Genomic DNA, 14,535 nt, shown 5'->3' on the forward strand with positions numbered 1-14,535 from the left:
AAATAATTCATGAATTAACTTGGTGCTTTATGTAACTGAAAAGAAGGGCACTTTCTATGCATTGGTTTTAGGAGTAAGTTGTTGATCCAGACCTTTAGCTTGGAACAGGAACAGAGCAGCACTTGTATGAAAATTCAGTAGTCTCTTCATAAGAATCTTCAATAACCCTTTCTTTGTAAGGGAAGCATGTGGAGGTATGGAACAAAAAACCCCAACTGTTAAAATAGTATGAAATTTTGGGATCCAGTCCATAATTTGATTCCTCCTCTAATCAAGATAGAGGCAGGCAATGAACTACTGCTAAAAATCTTCCTAAATACAAATAATATTAGAATGTCCCTGTTGCATAGGACTTTTTTATAATTGAAACATGCAGTCACATGTTAAGTGTTTAAAAATGTTTTCATTTACAGATCCATGCTGAGTTTGCAACCACTAGCCAATGAAAACGGAGTGGGTGGAGAATATGATATGTGTGAAGGAATTACTTTTGATGAAATTATGAAAAATGTTGACAGTTTGTTACAAAGGAAATGCCAATCTGTGAGGTCATCTAACCACTCACTTATCATCAATATTGTTCCTGTAAAAGATACATTGACAACTTCGTTAGGTGCAGAAGATGAATGGGATTTTCCATATGTTGTTCATTTATGGCCTTCTGTTCTTCTCCGCAATCTTCTTCCTTACCAAATAACTTACTCTGTAGAGGTAATTGTATAATGCTCGAATTTTAGTGATGTTTCCCACTTATAATATGAAAGCTGGTTGAAATGGAGACTAGAGCAAAGGGGTTCTGATGGAGTATTTGTGAAATAAGTTCACAGATCTTTTAAGTCTTACATAGTCTAATAAAGTCTGTATTTTCAGAATTGAAATATCACAGAATTTGAAATGTGGTGTTATTAAGCCATACTTTAGATATATATGCAAAATAAAACTTAACACTGTACAAGTTGAGCCCTGTGAGAGTTGCTCAGTGTTCAAGTCACTCAGTTACTCCAATTCACTTCAGCCTAATTAAATAGTTCAGCTTTTTCTGTGAAGACTGCCTCAGGTGGATCACTATATGTAAGCATTTTATGTGCAGTCACTGTTTCAGCAGTAGCATGCTTTTAACAAATTCTCACAGGCCTGCCTTTTAGCCAGGTTTTGGCTTGAATTGCAGCCTACTGCCACACTTCAAATTCTTTCCAGAGAAATGAAACAATTAGGTGCACCTTGACTATTAATAGGCTTTCTTTCCAGTGCCAGAGGAGAGACAGTCTTGAGTAAAATACCTAAAATATGCAGTGTACACATTGATTCCTCAGCACTGTATGTTTCATTTTATGGATCTGGTATAATTGTGTCCCACTCCTTATTGATGTCACTTAGGATAATAGAAACACAGTTGGGAGACAGATTTTTTTTCAGATGGTCTTAATATTTAATATATGAACTCAAATAGAAGAATCTAATAGTAAAACTTCATCATAAATAAACTATTACTAGGACTGGAGACTGTAGCTTATACCAACTGTATGGAAGTAACAGGCTCTGTATGTCTTCTACAAACTTAAATTTACTGAAGAAAATACTGTGTTAAGGAAATTTGTCATGTAAGAATATTTGTGTGTTTGAATTTGGTGACAGATGGACTTTTTGATGTTGAATGTTGAGGACCATGCATTAAGGTTCTCTTTGCAAAATAGTGTTTTAAGGTAGATGTTTAGGAAAGTAGCATAGTTAAATAGCACAGAAGGTATTTTAAAATTAAGCCTAAATAGCTTGTATCTTAATTTTTGGAGCTAGCTGAAAAATAAAAGTTCATATGAATTTTGTGTGTGATTCATGTAAATGTATCCTGTTTGGTGTCTGCTTGTCTTTTTAAGGGAAATGGGAACAAATATGACACTCTACAAGAAGGATGTTCTGCCCAGATCCATAATGCAGTCTTGGACCAAACAAAACTAGATTTGCAGTTGCTTAACTATCTTGATCAAGACTGGAAAAGCGAGTACCATATAAAAAGCAATCTGCCTGATATCAGCTTCACAACATTTTACTGTGTCACAGAGCTGGATAAGACTGAGCTGGATATTGCTGTTCATACGACCTACACAACTGGGCAGATGATAATAGAAATTCACAGTCCCTACTGGATGGTGAATAAAACCGGTCGAATGTTACAATACAAAGCGGATGGTATTCACCGCAAGCATCCTCCAGATTACAAAAAGCCCCTCCTTTTTTCTTTCCAGCCTAAAAACTTCCTTCAAAATAACAAGGTATTGTATTTTGCAAACCTGACATCTCTGAACTCCCTTATGTTGTTGTATTAAAACATTTTTACACTTTAAAATGTGTTTACTCTATCCTGTGCTCTGTAAAGGGTGTGAAACCTCTAATATCTCTGTCTAAAACAGTGTTCTAAATAAGCGCGGAGTCAAATATGCTTGAGATAGGAAATTTACATTATCAGAGGTGTTAAGAAAGAGCTCCTCACTTTGAAAGAAGTTCCCTGAGAAGTTGTTCTCTAAAAAAACAAATTCCTTTTACATTTAAACTGCTCAATAAACGTCCTTAGTCCAAATAACACATAGAAATTCTGTACGAAATGTAACGCTGCAGTACTGGAGCAATGAATACTACTTGAAAAATTAATACTTGCAATGGTGGGTTGATAGATTGGTTCTGGGTACATAGAATGAATGCTAAGGTTAAATTCACCATTTGAGTTTCCTTGGTTTTTTAATGATGAATGTTACTGATGGATGAATGATATGAAAGAGATTACAAGAGTGCATTGATTTTCCTTTTAAATTTTGATTATGATGTTTTCTAAAGAATCCTTATCTGATTGCTTCCTCTGGAACGTCTTGTATTTACAATGCTTATTCCACATGGGTTATAACTAAGCATGGTAGAAAATACATTTTATGAGATTATACTGGCAGTTGTTATGTCTTGATATTTTTAATAGAAACACCAGTATTTCCATTTATCTTTATGCATACTTTATATATATAATTTTAAATTATGTCAGTGACTTGAAAATTAATTCAGGGTGCTTTTTAACAGGTGCAGCTTCGGGTAACTGACAGTGAACTGTCTGATCAGTTTTCACTGGACACTGTTGGAAGTCATGGTTCTGTGAAATGCAAGAGTCATAAAAAGGAATATCAAGTGAGTTAAATTTATCTTTCAAATTAATTATTTTCAGGAGATACAAAGGGGGTTTAAAAAGTGTACTTAAAATAATGTTTTTCTGTTCACAGGTTGGTGTCACCATAAACAATAGCAGTTTCAATATTACTAGAATTGTAACCTTCACTCCATTTTTTATGATTTCAAATAGAAGTAAATACACTTTGGAAGTAGCTGAAGAGGGCAAGGAAAAGTGGATTCCCATTGTTTTGCAACAGGTAAACTTATAATGGAACCTATTCCAAGTTGTGTCACTAAGGGGAAAAAACTGGTTTGAACACTCTCTCATGGGAAACGTGGGCCGTATATAGTGTTCCATGACAATGACTGATTATACCATGCTTTTTCAATAAATTATCTGGTTCCTTTACCATTTCTCAGTGTTCCATTAGGACATGCTGTAAAGCTGGTTTACGTTGTAATTGGAATTTTTTATTCAGTCACCTTATATCATAAAAGTGTGAGAAAAAGACCTCTACTATATTATATTATATTATTATTGTATTATCTCTCTGCAGTGGCACTGGAGCATCTGTTCAGTTTAGCAGTGGTATGTGGTGAATATTTTGGTTGACCTGGTATGCGTGAACCCACTTTGGTATGGGGAGAAATTCCCTCGTGTGATTCACTTCAGAGTGATCTAAATGGTTCTTTGGGAACTAGTCTCACTTCTGCTACTAAGTGCTCAATGCATACTTCCTAGAAAGAGATCCCTGGCCCTCAGGCCAAGTGGTGTGAAAATGGGTTTAGGCCTTTTGTCAGTGCTGCAGAGACTCTTGCAGACTGGGTGTGAATCTTGGCAGTTTGCACAGCAGTATCACACAGTTATGTTTTTTATGTGTGTTGGGTCTTGGGGCCATCATGCCTTCTTGCAGGACAGGTAGGAAAAGCAGCACTTGTTTGGGGTACTGTTGGAGGTTTCTTAAAGCTGCAAGTGATCTCTGAAGTGCCTTCTGAGAAGAGTGAAATCCTCCCCCATCCCATTCCCCTTTCTGCTCCCCTTCCCTTTGACAAGAGCATTATCAAAACAGTTTAGCCTAAAAAAATAGTGTGGTTGAAGGTTGAAGGTCCAGTTGATTTCCTTTATAATCCTAGAAGTACAGGATTGTTAGGCATGGAAAAGATTTCTTAAAATAATGCATCAAGTCCACCCACAAACCTGGCACTACCATAAATAAATCACCACAAAAATAAATCCCCAAATGCCACATTCATAATTTTTTTGAACACTTCCAGTAATGGTGATTAAATCACTTCCCTGGGCAGTCTATTCTAATGCCAGACTTCCCCTTTAGTGAAGAAATTTTTCCTCATAGCCACTTTAAATGTCCTCTGGTGTCATCTGAGGCTGCTTGGAAACCAGCTCCCACTTTGCCATATCCTCCTTCCAGGCAAGTTGTAGAGAGTGATAAGGTGGCCTCTGAGTCGTCTTTTCTCCAGACTGAACAATCCCAGTTCTCTCACCCATTCCTCCTAGGGCTTGTGCTCCAGACCTTTCAGCAGCTCCATTGCCATTCTTTGGACACACTCCAGCACCTCAATATCAGCATTGTAAATACTTCAAGTGGTTACTAAAAATGCTTGCAAACCAAATTGCAAAAGTTAAAAGAATATGTTCAATGAGATTCCTAACCAGATCTTTCTATTACTTTTTTGGTACTTTCAGTACATGTTCCTTAGCTGTGTATATTATCTTTAATGGTACAGTCATTACAGACTTGCCATTTAAATAGCATTATTTCAGTTACTGAAATGGATATGTTGTTCCATTGTGATTTTTGTTAAATGTGCATAAAGGTGTAGATCTTTAGATGTTGCAGTCACTTCAGCTTCCCATTATGCTTACAATTTTCAAAATAAGTTTTTTTGCTTTTACTCAACAACGGACTGTTTGACATGTGCCTGTCTGCCTGTTCTATTTCCTAATATTCTTATGTTCCTCTGAGTCAAGCTTTTTTGCTTGGCTGTACATAGTTTTTGAGTTCTTTACATGTATCAACAAACTTCCTCTAGTTTATTGATAAAGGTCTGAAATTACTCCATCACTGTAGTAGTGTATGTGTAGTAGTATGGGCAACTTCTTATCTAATTTCTTACTCTTAGGAAATATGGTCAGATGGTATTACTTCTTGTTTTGTGGTTTATATTTGATATATCTTTGCTAATAGAATAAGCTAAAATATTTACAAAACCTTCTGAAATTTCTGCAAAAAACTACTCAAAGGTAGTAATTTTGGTAGTTGAAATGCATGCTGCATATATCATGTGCAGGTTTCCCATGTTGGCTGTTTTATTTGTATGCCTACAGGATTTTCTAGTTTGTCCCACAAATGTCAGTGTTTCTTAGGTGTTTCATATATTGATTAATCTTAGTCTTCTTTCAGTAATAAAGTATCCAGGGAAGACTTGTGGATCTTAGGATTATTCCTAAAAACTTGTAAAAGGTTAGATATGGCAGTTTACCAAATAGGGGAGTACAGATCAACAGAAGAATCTGTATCCCCTTCTACAGCCTGTTTTCTCATTGTGTCAATATTTTTCTCTTTGATAGGCAGTCAAATAAAAATCTATGCTGTGGCAGCTTGGTCTGCCAGGGTTGTTCTTTTGTAATTCAGTTACCTAATCCAATAGCCAAAATTTCATCTCTTGTAAACATAGGTAGTATCAAGCGTATATTGATCTGTCTTTGGTCTATCTCTGTTCTTAATCCAGAACAATTTCCAGGAGCAAGTTTACATCTGATCCTGTTGCTGAGATAGATAGCTCTGCTATTCAGATAGTCTAGATTTTTTTAAATTAATGCCTGTAAATTTTTTTGATCATTTGTCACACTACTGTCTTACAGAGATCTATTAGGTAAGAGGTCTTCAAAAAATGAAACAGGTTGCTGAAATGTTAATGCATATTTTGGCTTGCTCCTTTCTGCCACTATTCTATTTTTTGTCATTTTAAGTTAAGCAGAGACTTTCCTGCTGATTCTTTTTAAATTCACTCTTCTTTCTTAGTGACTGATAACTTGTATTTTCAGGAAAGAAAGCAATTCTTATGTAGAACTAATCTTCTCTGAGACATCTTCTCTGTCCCATCTTTCCCTGTGGAAGGTAGTAAATATATCAGAGACCTTAATCACTATTTCTAGAAAAATCCATTGTTCTTCAAAGATTGCAATAAGTTTATTGGACAGTGGTTTGCTAAGGACAATCCTTTGAATTATATGTAGTGCAAGGCAGTTGATCAACAAATATCCTTAGAGAAAGAAGACAGTGCTGAAGACTCGTGCTAAATATAAATTAAAGATGCCACTGTGGAAGCAAAATTGTTGTATAAATATCACATCTGATGAAGCACTTAGCAAGTGTGTGGTAAAAGGCTTGAAAATGACATCATTATGTGACACAATCTCTGGCTAAAATCTACTACAAAAATTTTTCAGGTCCCTATAGTTGATTCTGTACTGTCTTGTTTAGCCAATCTTTTTTACTTATTTGGTTTGGATTTTAAACTTCCATTTACTATTGACTGATTCTCCTTGAATTTCCTCTAGGCTCAATTAATTCCATGTTGAGACTTACATGCTGTGTTTTATTGTCCTTTACAGCACAATTTAAATTTCCTTTGTCTTTGGGATACATATTGATGTAAATTACACTTTCAATCTTACCGTTTAACTATATTTTTTTCCTTTGTCTTCCTGCTTCCTGTGGTGTGAGAAACAATGGGAAAGGGAACTTAGTGGCATGGTAAGTTGGTGAACTAGTCTTTCACCACTGAAGAATTAATTTAGGATTCAGATGCAATTAAATATGGACATCTAATTCCTTAAACTATGTTAGAGAAAAATTGTTCTAGAATTTTGGATGCTGCATGTCAACAATTTGAAGCACAGGAAAGATGGTCTATCTAAGAAGACTTTGGCTGTTGCTAGCTGAGAGTTACTATTAGTCATAGCTTGTTCTTGTGGCAGGACTCAGAGACTTTTCATTAGTTACAATTAAAACTTTTGTCTTTGCTGTTTACTGGTTGTCTCTATTTAGCAAGTAAATTATTGAAGAGAGATTGCCTTTGAGATTTTTAAATCCATAGTGGTTGTGATTTCAGCTGTGAATGTGAATAGCAGAAGATGCTCTCTGATTTAGCTGCCTGATGCTCTATACTGTGTGTTTTATACCCACATACATATGGGTACATGTACTTATAAATAGGTATGAAACATTCTCAAAAGGACTGCTAGTAGCTGATGTCCTGTGTACTCAAGTTACCCTGGGGTAACATTTATGCTAATACCCCATTTTGTCATTAATTTTCACTTTAAAATTGATTTGAAATTTATAACTTTTTTGGGGAAAGGTCTGCTAGTGGAAGAATGATCTAATTATTTTATACTCTGGATATTATGTACTTTATCAGTTTTAAATGTGCTTCTTTTTGTGAATATTAAGTCTTACTGTTTCCCCTTTAGCTCATTAACTCCTCACTTTCTTCACTTCACATAGTCAGAATTATTTCTTGACTTCCTTTCAGTTTACTGTATTCAGGTAAGTGATAAATTTCAGGTTTTTTAACAGGGTTTCTGATCATAATTGATACGCTTTTGGATAGACTTTATTAGATGAATTTTGGGCTAATGTGAATGAGCAAAAAGCCTGATTTGTATTCTCACTTAGAAATTTCTGATTTTTCTTTTCTAGTGCATTCCCTTTTGGCCTGAAAATGATGCCAACAAACTGCTTGTTAGAGTTGAAAATTCTCATCTCCCTCCAAAGAAGATAAATTTTGATCAGCAAGAAAACTGTCTTTTACTGCATTTGGACAATAAGGTAACATATTGCCTTCCATATTTACATGTTAGGTAAAACAGCATAAATCACTTTTTCATATTCATTCTCAAAACTTTGTTTTCTCCTATCATCTATTGCAAAACCGTAGCTGAAGATTATGTTTATTCAAAAGCATTCTCATGCTCTCTCTTTTCTGTGTATACAAACAGATGTAAGTAAGTATTTTTTCTCTGGGGAGCAGTTACACAGGAGCTAAAATACAGATTGTTTTGCAAGTATTCTTTGTGAGAAATATTAATATTAGTTCTAAAGTAACACTGAGTAACTTTGTCTTCACTAAATTTACTTGTATGTTGCAGATAGTCTCGTCTAGAAGTAGTTTTTAAGTAGGTGATTAGTAGTATAATAATAGTAGTAGTATAATGTTCTTGAGGGCATGAATGTATGTGCTTGTAGTAAGTAAGGTTACTCTACTACCAGTCTAGCTTTTCACGGTACAGAACTTCTCCATAGTTTTAGTTACAAATTGCAATATCTGCTACCTAGTATTTAGATCAAGGAAATATTTTGAAGGTATGGTAAATCAGCTAGTTTTACTACATGATGGTTTTATCTCACAATGAGAGGAAAAGTTCTGCAAAATTTTTAAATTACATTTGTTTTACTGTAAATCCATTCCACTGTTATTTACTTTATAATTTTTTACAACTGATAGCTTGGAGGAATTGCAGTGGATGTTAATTTGACTGAACATTCTACCGTGATTACCTTTTCTAATTACCATGATGGTGCAGCTCCATTTCTGTTGATAAACCATACCAAAGAAGAAATTATTGAGTATGGACAAAGGTATGTATGAAGAGGTTTAGTATGGATGTTTGCATGGAGACATGTGAACTGTAGTTTTGTATATTGTAAGCATGCATTTTCTAAAGAAGACTGTTTTGAGGAAATGGCTGTCAAATTTTGTCAGAGCACCCAAAAATCTCTTGCTTGGTAAATTGAAGACAGTGAATTGTTTACAGTGTTATATAGTGCTAGGTAGTTTTACAAGTGAGCTGTTTTGTGGTGTCTTTTTGTATGAATTTTGTGGCCTCACGACATCTGCATTCCTGGTGGGGGGAAAGGATGTGCTTTTCTGGAACCATGCAGGTGCTGACGGTGCAGAATAAGTAATGAAAATGTAGCCGAAAGAATGAGATAGGGGATGAGGTAGTTGGTTGAGCCAAGCCAGGACAAAACTACGATAATTTAAACAAATATTAGTTTTCTGCAATGAGTGAATATTTATGTCTGCACCTGCACACAGTTAAACTGTTCTCTACCTGTAATGTTTTTGGTAATGCATTGCTACTGTATGCAGATACTGTGCAATGCTGAGAAGCATATACCTTCAGCATCCTTGAAATATTCCCTTTTAAAAGCGAAACAGCCTGCTCTTCTTCCTTCAGTCAGTCAGAGCAGTGTTGTTTAAAGATTTTTACTTGGATGGTGTTAGTCAAATCCTGTTTGCTTCCTATTTGCCTGAAGAATTATTGTTTGGTTTTTCTCTGTAAAGATTAGTAATTTTTATCTTTTTAGATGAATTGTGGGAATCCCTAGTGTCAGTTTAATTAGGACAGAGTACAATGTTTTGAGTGGAAGGGCCTATCATTTAGTCCAGCTACCTGACTACTTCAGGTCTGATCAAAAGTTAAAGCATGTTATTAAAGGTATTGTCCAAGTCAAGGGCTTGGAGCATCTCCTGCCTCTCAAGAAAGCCTGTTCCCGTGTTTTGAAAGAAACTCTTCATAATGTTCAGTCTAAACCTCCCCTGGCACAGCATGGATGCAAGGGAATGGTTCAAATCACTGGATCCCAGCAAGCAGAGATCAGCAACTCTTCACTTTCTCTCCTGGCACAGCCTTCTTTCAGAGAGCTGTAGAAGACAATTCTGCAAGTTTTTAACTATATGTGAGGGGGAATGGAGTTTCAAGCACATTTGTCTGAAAATGGTGATCACAAAGTGGGAAGAAAATGAGTCTGTAAAATCTACTGTATATACTTTATTTTTAAAGTATATGTATGTATATTAAAGTACAAGTCCTCATTCTTATTGCTGTTCTGAGAATGTTTTTCTGCATGTGTTTTCATGCATAATGCTATTTTTGTTCTGTTCTCATTACTTGAAAATATTATTAGTGTTCTTGTTGAAATGCTAGAATGCAAAGGTCATTGAGAAAATATTCATTGACATTTGAATTTAAAATTACTTTATTCTAGCTCCCTCAGTGAATTGGAAGACTGCCTTCAGCCAAATAAGGCAGTGTTGTATACCTGGGCAGACCCAACAGGATCTAAAAAATTAAAGTGGAGGTGTGGAAATAGAACCGAGGAAATTGCCGCAAAAGAGGTATATTTTTTTAATGAAAAACTTCTTTTAATGGTGTCTATTTTTATTTATATGTCCATTCATCAGTGTGTGCATGAAACTTGAGCTTGTTCAAGTAAGCAGTCTTCAGTTGAAAAGTGTGTGGTGAGAGGCTGTCATAAAACTTTGTAATTATTTTTTTTCCTGTACCTTAAAAAAAAGTCTTCCATTGCTGTGTTGCTAAGACTCTGGAATTTTTTTTTGTGAAGTAGAATGATAATAGAGTTGTAAAAACTTTTCCTCTCATTTGTAGGACAAAATGGAAGTCCTCAGAGTTGACTCTAGAAAAGTGGTCTATTTAATGTCATTTTATGAAGGTTTGCAGCGTATTGTCCTGTTCACTGAAGATGAGAATGTATTTAAATTGACATATGAAAGTGTAAAAGCAGAACTAGCAGAACAAGAAATTGTTCTGTCTTTGCAAGATGTTGGAATTTCACTGGTTAATAATTATACAAAACAAGAGGTGTCCTACATTGGAATTACAAGGTAACTTATTTTGTGTGCAACAGTCGAAAATGTTTAACTTCAGGTATTTTCAGTCTATGAATTTCATTTTGGCTTGTGCTGAAAGAGCAAATAGAGGTCTGGGTTAATAATGTTCAAACCTAATCACTGTATTTTCCTGCTGCCAAGAGAAATGCTTTCACTGTGTTGTGTTCTAATGCATATGCTAATTTTATTTAGATGTATGTGGTTTTGGAACATGTTTTTGTTACTCTGTGTGGTAGACTTCCCAAAACACTGGACAGAAAATATGTCCTGTCCACATAGTTTGAGAAGTCATAATAAAGTTTTAAGGACCAGGGTCTGCTAATAGTTTGTGTCACTGGGTTTTGTTATCTTCACTACAGAAACAGCTGAATTCCGCATTGGAAATTTTGATGCAAAAGCTTGTAGGTCCCTTTAGTTTTAGTTGATTAATTGTGGTGATCTGCAGCTCTACTGCTTGGATTTCCTGCTATAATTATACATTTCAGATGGAAGCAGAAAAGAAATCATGTAATGCTTTGGAAATGTGTGCTATCATATATTTGAACAGGGGATCTTTGTAATCATCAAGGGACACTTGAGTATAATTGCCATAATCCACACACTTCTTTTTATTCAATTATGAGGTTGACAGAGCAAGGGTTGCTTTTTCTTGATTAATTCTTTGCACTTTATTGAAAAACAAACAAGCGTGAACTTCTCATACACATAGGTTCCACATTATCGTATCTATCATTTACTAAGAAAATTCCAGTTCTTGCTCTCACCTGAGAAGCTGTGCTCTGATATTTAGGCAGTGGAAACACTCCATTAAAAGTAGCAGCTGATTGCTGAGATTCACAATAGTGTAGAGATTTCACAAAATTGGTTTTTCTTTGAGAGCAGTCATCCATAGTCATTAGTCTAGCAGTGCTTATAGAGTCTTGTCAAACCCTGATGAGATGTCAGATTTCTTCAAAATGGATGGCAGTACTGTTGAAATTGGCTTAATTTTTTTTTTTTGGAGCAAGAAAAAAACCCCAAAACCAAAACCCAAAAAGGTGGAAAGAAAAAAAAGGGGGGGAAACCCAGCAATCAACATAGCACTCTTTTTTGTAGTTGTTATTTTGAACTTCAGCTCACCCTTTTTTTTCTGCCATTCATGTGTATCAACACAGACACAGATATAGCTCAAAGAGGTTAGGTGGCTGTGTCTGGAAAGCTATATATTTGTAGGCTAGAGAATAATTTGTTGAAAGAAGTCCCTTCAACCTGCCTGATAGTGTTTTGTGCTGTATTTTATGCATTAAGTTTGACTATAGGGTGAAATCAGGCACAGAGCTTTTCACAAAAGCAGTGGGAAAAAGTCTAATGCCCTTTAAGGTTGTTTGATTATTAGCATTAATAAAACTGAGAGACAGAAGAAAGGATAACATTTTAAAAAACCAAACAAAAAACAAACCCAAAACTCCCTCTGTGAAATCAACAGAAGAAACGGGTAAACCAAAATCACCTCTTGATTTTAGATGGAAAGACTAAATAAACAAGCTGTTGAAAATAAGATGCAGTGCAGGAGGCATCTTGGCTTGGGCTTTTCAATTTGTAGTAAATTTAAAATGCCCAAATAAATGCAGGACTATAAGCAGAAAACTGCATGGAGATTGTAGGACAATGGATGACAGTACTGCTTCTTTGATAGAGCTTCCTTTGTATCACTACATACCTGTCTTCATGAAAGTGGGGAGTTAAACAGACTTGTTAACTTTTTTTTTCCACATCATAGTGGAGAGACTGGTTTCTGCTTAGCTCCAAGAAGACAGTGCATGGTTTGGGTCACTTCTGTTTCCTGCAGTAGTTGTTGTGGTTTCTCATTCCCTAATTACAACATATTAAAAGTCACTGAAGTAGGTCTGCTCTTGAAAACTTGTTTTCAAAAAGCTAATCCTTCTCTTTTGGTTCTTTGTTTTGTTTTCCAAGTTCTGATGTGGTGTGGGAGACAAAACCCAAGAAGAAGTCAAGATGGAGACCAATGAGTGTTAAGCAAATTGATAAATTAGAACAAGAATTCAGAGATTACAGTGAGCTAAGTCCTTCAGAAAATAAGATTATTGAATTGGAATCAAATGTTTTGGTAATATCGATAGTTCTCTAATTCTGTTGCTTATATGTATGCACAAGAAAAAGATAATGTATCAATTTTGCTGTCTTTGATAAAACTTATGGTAAAATTTGAGATTATTGATTTACGTACTCCATTTGAGAACACTTCTTTATCTCTGTGTTAAAAAAATGCAGGAAAAATTCCACAAACTTGATATATTGCTCCAGACTTTTTGTTGTTAGTGCCTGCCTTTGAAATTGAGGTGTAACATTTTTGGAGGTTGTAGTATTAAATATGCATAAAATTACAGTGAGGAAGGTTTGCATTTGGTTCGTATGTTATGTCACTGAATATGTTAGTTTGGGGTTGATTTGAGCCTGAAATCCTGTATTTTTAAAATGGCTTGTCGTGGAATGATTTAGCTGTAGTTCAACAACGTAAAATTGACAAAGAAATTTCAGGAGTTATCTGGAATGTAGAAGCACATTATGCTCCAAATGCTCGGTCCTTGTGTATGGTTGAATTCTAGACACTCATTAGAAGTGTGCTGTAGGAAAATAAACACTGGATAGATAAATGATGTTTATGTCAGTCCTAGTCCATTCCTCTGTTCAGCTTTTCTTCTAGATAGCTATGTGGTAAATGATAGTAACCCCCAAATAGTGCACTGTTTTGTAGTTTTATTTCTATTTTTAATTTATGTCAAAATTTGTCTGCTTTAAATATAGAGGAAAATTACGACATCTAACTTAAAAGGTGCAGAACTTTTACTGCTAAATTTTACAATATTGGTGAACAGTGTAAATTTTAAAGTATATTATATGAAGCAGGATTTTAAAATACTTGGCATACTAAATTTTCTTTAATAATAATACAACAGGTATGTTTAACTCCTAATGGAATGAACATGACGATTCAGCAGCCAAATGAGATTCCTATCAGAAGAAATTATCTGCCTGCTTTAAAAGTGGAATACAGTTCCTCTGCACATCAGAAGTCTTTCAGAATTCAAATTTACAGGATACAAGTGAGTCATGTCAAAAAGTAGTTGTTATTTATTCTGAAAGAACAACTTTTATGGAAACTTGGGTTCATTTCTAGAATTGTTTGGATTTCTCATGTTTTCAATTTAATAGCAATCATTGGCTTTTATATCAGTGCTTGTCAATCTTTGAAAATACTACTTAAGTGCTTCTTGGAAAAAAAGGAAGACAAACATGACTGTTCAGAAAAAAATATTTGGCATTCATCTTACTTGCTTTTTCTTGGAGCATTTCTTTATAACAAGCAAAAAGAGAGGTGAAATTTCTTGTCTTGTTATGCTCAATATTTTAAGAAAAATCCTTCACAAAACTTTTGCAATGTAAAGAAGCTTTTTTTTAAAGAAGCTACCAATTTAAAGAAGCTTTTCTAAATTGTTAGAATTTTATTATTAGATTTTGAAAATAGATATAAGTACAGTAATAGCTTTTTTCTGCTTTTGGATTGGTGGAAGGCCGCAGGTAGAGATAATATTGCTAGAGTTTGTCCTGATTTTAAAATATTTCACTATTGAAAAGCTAATGTGCTACACCTTGTCCTGTCCT

General features: G+C 34.9%; 1 protein-coding gene across 5 annotated transcripts in view; it reads left to right on the forward strand.

Annotated features, from left to right (window-relative positions):
- VPS13A (vacuolar protein sorting 13 homolog A) overlaps window positions 1-14,535 on the forward strand; it is a 103,686-nt gene that overhangs the window by 64,380 nt on the left and 24,771 nt on the right. For 2 of the 5 annotated variants that reach the window (XM_064405058.1, XM_064405061.1), the window contains exons 47-57: window positions 414-711; window positions 1,875-2,270; window positions 3,064-3,168; window positions 3,261-3,406; window positions 6,890-6,929; window positions 7,878-8,006; window positions 8,683-8,816; window positions 10,230-10,359; window positions 10,631-10,866; window positions 12,826-12,979; window positions 13,830-13,976. In XM_064405058.1, coding sequence (XP_064261128.1) covers window positions 414-711; window positions 1,875-2,270; window positions 3,064-3,168; window positions 3,261-3,406; window positions 6,890-6,929; window positions 7,878-8,006; window positions 8,683-8,816; window positions 10,230-10,359; window positions 10,631-10,866; window positions 12,826-12,979; window positions 13,830-13,976 — 1,915 coding nt within the window. Of the gene's footprint in view, window positions 1-413; window positions 712-1,874; window positions 2,271-3,063; window positions 3,169-3,260; window positions 3,408-6,889; window positions 6,930-7,877; window positions 8,007-8,682; window positions 8,817-10,229; window positions 10,360-10,630; window positions 10,867-12,825; window positions 12,980-13,829; window positions 13,977-14,535 lie in introns of all 5 variants that reach the window. The other 3 variants (XM_064405060.1, XM_064405062.1, XM_064405059.1) reach the window with 2 other exon arrangements.

Source organism: Passer domesticus, chromosome Z (assembly GCF_036417665.1).
Source record: "Passer domesticus isolate bPasDom1 chromosome Z, bPasDom1.hap1, whole genome shotgun sequence".
Classification (NCBI taxonomy): domain Eukaryota; kingdom Metazoa; phylum Chordata; class Aves; order Passeriformes; family Passeridae; genus Passer; species Passer domesticus.